The sequence below is a fragment of the Beta vulgaris genome, chromosome 8 (genome assembly GCF_026745355.1).
Source record: "Beta vulgaris subsp. vulgaris cultivar EL10 chromosome 8, EL10.2, whole genome shotgun sequence".
In the NCBI taxonomy this organism is placed as follows: Eukaryota; Viridiplantae; Streptophyta; class Magnoliopsida; order Caryophyllales; family Amaranthaceae; genus Beta; species Beta vulgaris.
In genome coordinates this window covers 43050635-43055694 of record NC_079209.1, presented here as the reverse complement: position 1 = coordinate 43055694, position 5060 = coordinate 43050635, and the positions used below count along the sequence as shown (strand labels likewise).

At 33.4% G+C, this 5060-nt stretch overlaps 1 protein-coding gene across 1 annotated transcript; it reads left to right on the top strand.

The window, feature by feature from the left end:
- Nucleotides 1-3072: 3072 nt before the first annotated feature.
- On the top strand, nucleotides 3073-4772 carry LOC104901564 (endochitinase A). The gene is made up of 2 exons (XM_010689153.2): nucleotides 3073-3475; nucleotides 4372-4772. The coding sequence occupies exons 1-2, from the start codon at nucleotides 3073-3075 to the stop codon at nucleotides 4770-4772; spliced, it is 804 nt and encodes a 267-aa protein (XP_010687455.2).
- The last annotated feature ends 288 nt before the right edge of the window (nucleotides 4773-5060 follow it).

The window sequence follows — 5060 nt, the reverse complement described above, 5'->3', positions numbered from 1 at the left end:
AGCCACCAAATTAATATAAATCCAGAGAGCTACAAAAGCCACAACAATGGAACAGACATATCAAGAACCATATAAACTAGCAGCTGATCATTACTTCTTCTACTAGTCACTGGCATATTCCAGAATTTTGTTGTGGACGTCCTATCTTATTTTCACAAATTGTAGAAAGAGATGGGTGTATACACGAGGTAATTTTATTGTTTTGCATTTCCAAACCATTGAATGGCCTTCGAAACCCTAATCAGTTTCAAAGTTTTAAATCTTGATATTATCAAACAAAAGGAATTCAAGTAATTTAATCAAAGTTTCAGAACTTTACCCAAGTCAAACTATTTGTAACTAATCAACTCACTTGAATATTATCATAGCTAGTTACTCTAGCATAAATATAAACATCAAATATTTCTATTTAAAGAAAGAGCACAGATTAAAATGTAAAGAAATTACGTTAGGATTAAGCTCTGTCATATTCCTAAATTCTTTTTTTGGCGCCATGATCCCCTGCATCAGTCAGCTCACCTTCTTAATGTAATGTCCAAATTTAGAAAAAGTTGAACAAGCAACTAGCAAGTTATGCTACTCTAAGATTTGTTCCATAAAACAATGTCATTATCAAAATCAATAAAAACACTTAACACTGACGTCTGATGAGCTCCCATTCCAACAAATAGACAAGATATTCATCGGATCATGAACATAAATGTGCCGTAGATAAACTGATTCTTTCTTGCTTAACATTTATACTTTTAACTTGTTATACTTGGTCTTTGGGGACATATAGCATTTAGAGGTCAATTCTAACTGATAATTTCTAGTATATCACAGTAATTCCCAAACCAAGCATAATATACAACTTTTACATGATAACAAATTCACATTATAGTGGAGAAGGGAAAAGAGAAGCTGTCAGTTTATAAACTTTAGGTGGAAATCTCTATTCCGCGTATGAGTCACTGTCAGTCGGTCCTTCTTAAACTGAACTGAAGAAGAAAAATGACAAAGAAAACAAGAGATGACTTTGAGAGCTTACTGTTGCAAAAGTTTACTCTATTGCAAAGCCTCATAACTCAGAAAAAAGAACAGCTGAAAAAACTTATGTTATGCATCATTCTGCTGAAATTGAAGTGTAATGTTTTGGTTGCTGCAAAATGTAAACCAATAAGATTTCAGGTAAAGTGTCATAGATATGATTTGAACTTACCAACTCAAAATAATCCTAGCAGCATGAACTAGATTGAACAACATTGCATATATTACTTGGCAAATATTATACAATACTATGTACAACATCAATTGAACTACTTTAGTTTAACACAACCAAGTCCACACCCACACTTGAACTATTCTTTAAGTCATATATATATAATTAACTCAATTGTTAACAAAACTCGCTCAATCGAATTCGACAATCGAATAGTCATAATTTCATAAACTTTATTAACATCAGTTTTTCAATCACAATTCAAATGAAAAACTAAACAAAAAGAAAAGTTAACAGATAAAATTACCTAAAATTGAAGAAAATATGGAGCGATTGAAGAAAAACTTGGAGATTAAAGGAATGAAAATGCAGCGAAATTGAAGAAAAACTTGGAGATTGAATAGTTGAGATTGCAGCAAATCAAATCGGAGATTAATCGATTGAGATGGATGATGCGAAATGGAGATTTTTGCCAAAATTGGTGGAGATTATACAGTAGAATGAGTTTTTTCAGGGTTTACCAAAATTGGCAACAGACAATTCATGAAAAAATAATAACAAACGCATAGAATCAATCGCAAGAATAATCACATCAAGATATCAAAAATCGCGAGAGATGAAATATCGCAACAATCAACAAAAGATCATCAACAAGTTTCATAGGAAAAAAAAAATTCAGATCTCACTAACCAGATTATCATAAGCTAGAAAATCGTCATTTCAGATCTCTCGAATTCAACAGATTATTGAGACAAAAATTCAAGTGAACGAACTCAAAATAAACTGAGAAATTGTAAAAACAAAATAAAAAGAATTGAAGATGGAGAATCAAACCTCAGCAGCAAGATAATCAACAATAGGGGATCGAGAGATGATGTTCGATTGAAGATTTTTGACAAAATCACTGGAGATCAGATTAGGTGAGAAGATAATGAGTAGAATGAGTTTTTTAGGGTTTGCGTGAAATATAGATTGAATTTGGGGTTTGCGAAAAAATCGAACAGAATGTTTAAAAAAAATTATTCATACTCTGTTTTAATCCTTCTTTGTTGTTACTTTTTTTGTTTTTTCTTGACTATAAGAAGGCAAAGCTATATAATTGTTATTTCAAGTTCAAGGAGGGCAAAACTTGAAATTGTTATTTTAGGTTAATATTAAAGAGGGCAAAACTTGAAATTGTTGTTTTAGGTTAATATCAAAGAGGGCAAAACTTGAAATTGTTATTTTAGGTTAATATTAAAGAGGACAAAACTTGAAATTGTTGTTTTAGGTTAATATCAAAGAGGGCAAAATTGGAAAACGGTCTTCTTAGTTGATATCAAACAAGGCAAATTTGGAATTGTTCTCTTAAGTGATATCAAAGAGGGCAAAACAATGTAATTGTCTTCTTAGTTAATATCAAAAAGGGGGAAATATTTTTGTCTTTTTTGATACTATTAAATAAGGCAATCAACTAGTTGCCCTATTTGATTCAAATAAATTGCCCTCTTTGCTTGCATTTCTTGTAGTGGCAAACATCACCAGGCGTAACTCAAAATAATCCCAACTATAACCAGTCCGTTCAAATAAATAATGCGATTTTTGGATTATTATGGAATAATCCAAACTATTTGATATACCTTTCCAAAATAATCCAAACTTTTATGTTTATTGCCTTCAACTATTTAATATAGGATAATTAAAAATTTGAATTATTTTGATAACGTACTCCCAATGGTTAAGATTATTCTAGAATAACCCAATTGGAATTAATTTGAGTGAAACGGTGATAGTTTGGATTATTCCTGTCAAATTTTCCCTTTCTATATAAACTCCTTCCTCGTACCTAGTTTCCTCATTCCATACAATCTCCTTTATAATCATACACCAAAATGTCTTCCTTTGGTCGGGCTTTTGCTATACTCATGGCAGTTGCTTGTATGGCAAGCACCCTAGTTGTGGCTCAAAAGTGTGGCTGTGCCTCAGGGTTATGCTGCAGCAGATGGGGTTACTGTGGCACCACAGCCGCCTACTGCGGTGATGGGTGTCAACAAGGTCCTTGTTATTCCTCGACCACCCCGAGTGGTTCTGTTATGGTCCCAAATCTAGTGACCGATGCGTTCTTTAATAGGATCATTAACCAAGCAAGCTCAAGCTGTGCTGGTAAGAGATTCTACACCAGGTCCGCTTTCTTGAGTGCTCTGAGGTCTTATCCTCAGTTTGGCAGTGGATCCTCCGATGTCGTTAAGCGTGAAGTTGCTGCCTTCTTTGCTCATCTTACCCATGAAACTGGACGTAAGTACTTACTACTTATTGAATGAGTTATGTTGTCGCAAAAAATGTAATGTCCGATTTGTATCATTACGTGCGGCACTCAATGTTATTGGTTGATTGTTAATTTCTTTTAATTTGCCTTATTTATTTTTTTAAATAAGAAGTTTTTAAAATATAATAATATGAGACAATAATATTAATAACGGGCACATATAATAGTACAAAAAAAAGTAGGACATGAAGTTTAAACTCATTGCCAATTAACAATCCGTCTTGTATGGACCCGGTTCACACTAAAAATAGTGTGGATCAGGCTTAGGCACGTGACCGGTTAGGAAGTACTCACTTATACACTATATCAAAAATAGATACACTATATGATATAGGTACACTATATCAAAAAGATACAGTATATCATAACTACGTACATTATATCATACAGAGGTACACTATATCATAACTAGGTACACTATATCCTATGGAAACATTATATCATAACTAGGTACACTATATCCTATAGGAAAATATTTACTTAAACGCATTACAAAAACATACACTATATCAAAAATAGATACACTATATTATACATAGGTACACTATATCATTTTAACATACACTATATCATATCAATATACACTATCCTGAACTCATGTGATATGGATCGGGTGCACACTAATTAGTGTGCACCAGGTTCATATTAGTTTTTTTAGCCAATTAAATACATAAATACTCCTTTTGGAATTTATTGTCACATATTAAATAATGAATGGCATAGTCGTATTTGGCTATTTGCCCATGTGAGGTTTAATTGATTTTTTTTGCATTTGATCTCTTGTAACAATTACCTAATAGATACAAGTCTATATATTTTATCGATGGAAACTAGACATAAATATGACTGAACTTGTTGTTTGTAGATTTTTGCTACATAGAGGAAATTGCAAAAGCAACCTATTGTCAATCGAGCAGAACATGGCCATGCAATCCAAATAAGAAATACTACGGAAGAGGCCCTCTTCAAATCACATGGAATTACAACTACGGAGCAGCAGGTCGAAGCATTGGCTTTGATGGTTTGAATAAGCCGGAAACAGTTGCCAACAATGTTGTTATCGCCTTCAAGACAGCCTTCTGGTTTTGGATGAACAACGTCCACTCTCGTATCGTCTCCGGCCAAGGGTTCGCCTCCAGCATTCGAGCTATCAATGGTGGGGAATGTAATGGTGGTAACAAAAGGGCGGTCAATGCTCGTGTTAAGTACTATACTCAGTACTGTAACCAACTTGGAGTTTCACCTGGGAATAACCTCTCTTGCTAAGTTACTAGTCCAATTATGGCTGGTTATTTTCCTGGTGAACAAATCACAAGTCTAAGTCTAAGTTTAATAAACACAATGACGTAAACTGAGAAAGTCAGTTCATGGCCAAGTACTAAGTTGGCAGCTGGAAGGCCTTGTTTTCTTAGCCATATAGAAAATGATGTTTTTCCCTTCGTTTTGTCTAGATAATTATAATACTTGGCTTTGAGGAACAAGATAATTTTGGTCGTCAAAAGTACGTCTTCGATATATCAAATATAATCTTAGCAAAGGAAAGATAGATTTGTT

Excerpts from the sequence above, each read along its gene's own strand:
- LOC104901564 (XM_010689153.2), top strand. The coding sequence starts at position 3,073 with ATGTCTTCCTTTGGTCGGGCTTTTGCTATACTCATGGCAGTTGCTTGT. Across the intron at positions 3,476-4,371 it reads TCTTACCCATGAAACTGGAC|ATTTTTGCTACATAGAGGAA; the intron begins GTAAGTACTTAC and ends TGTTGTTTGTAG.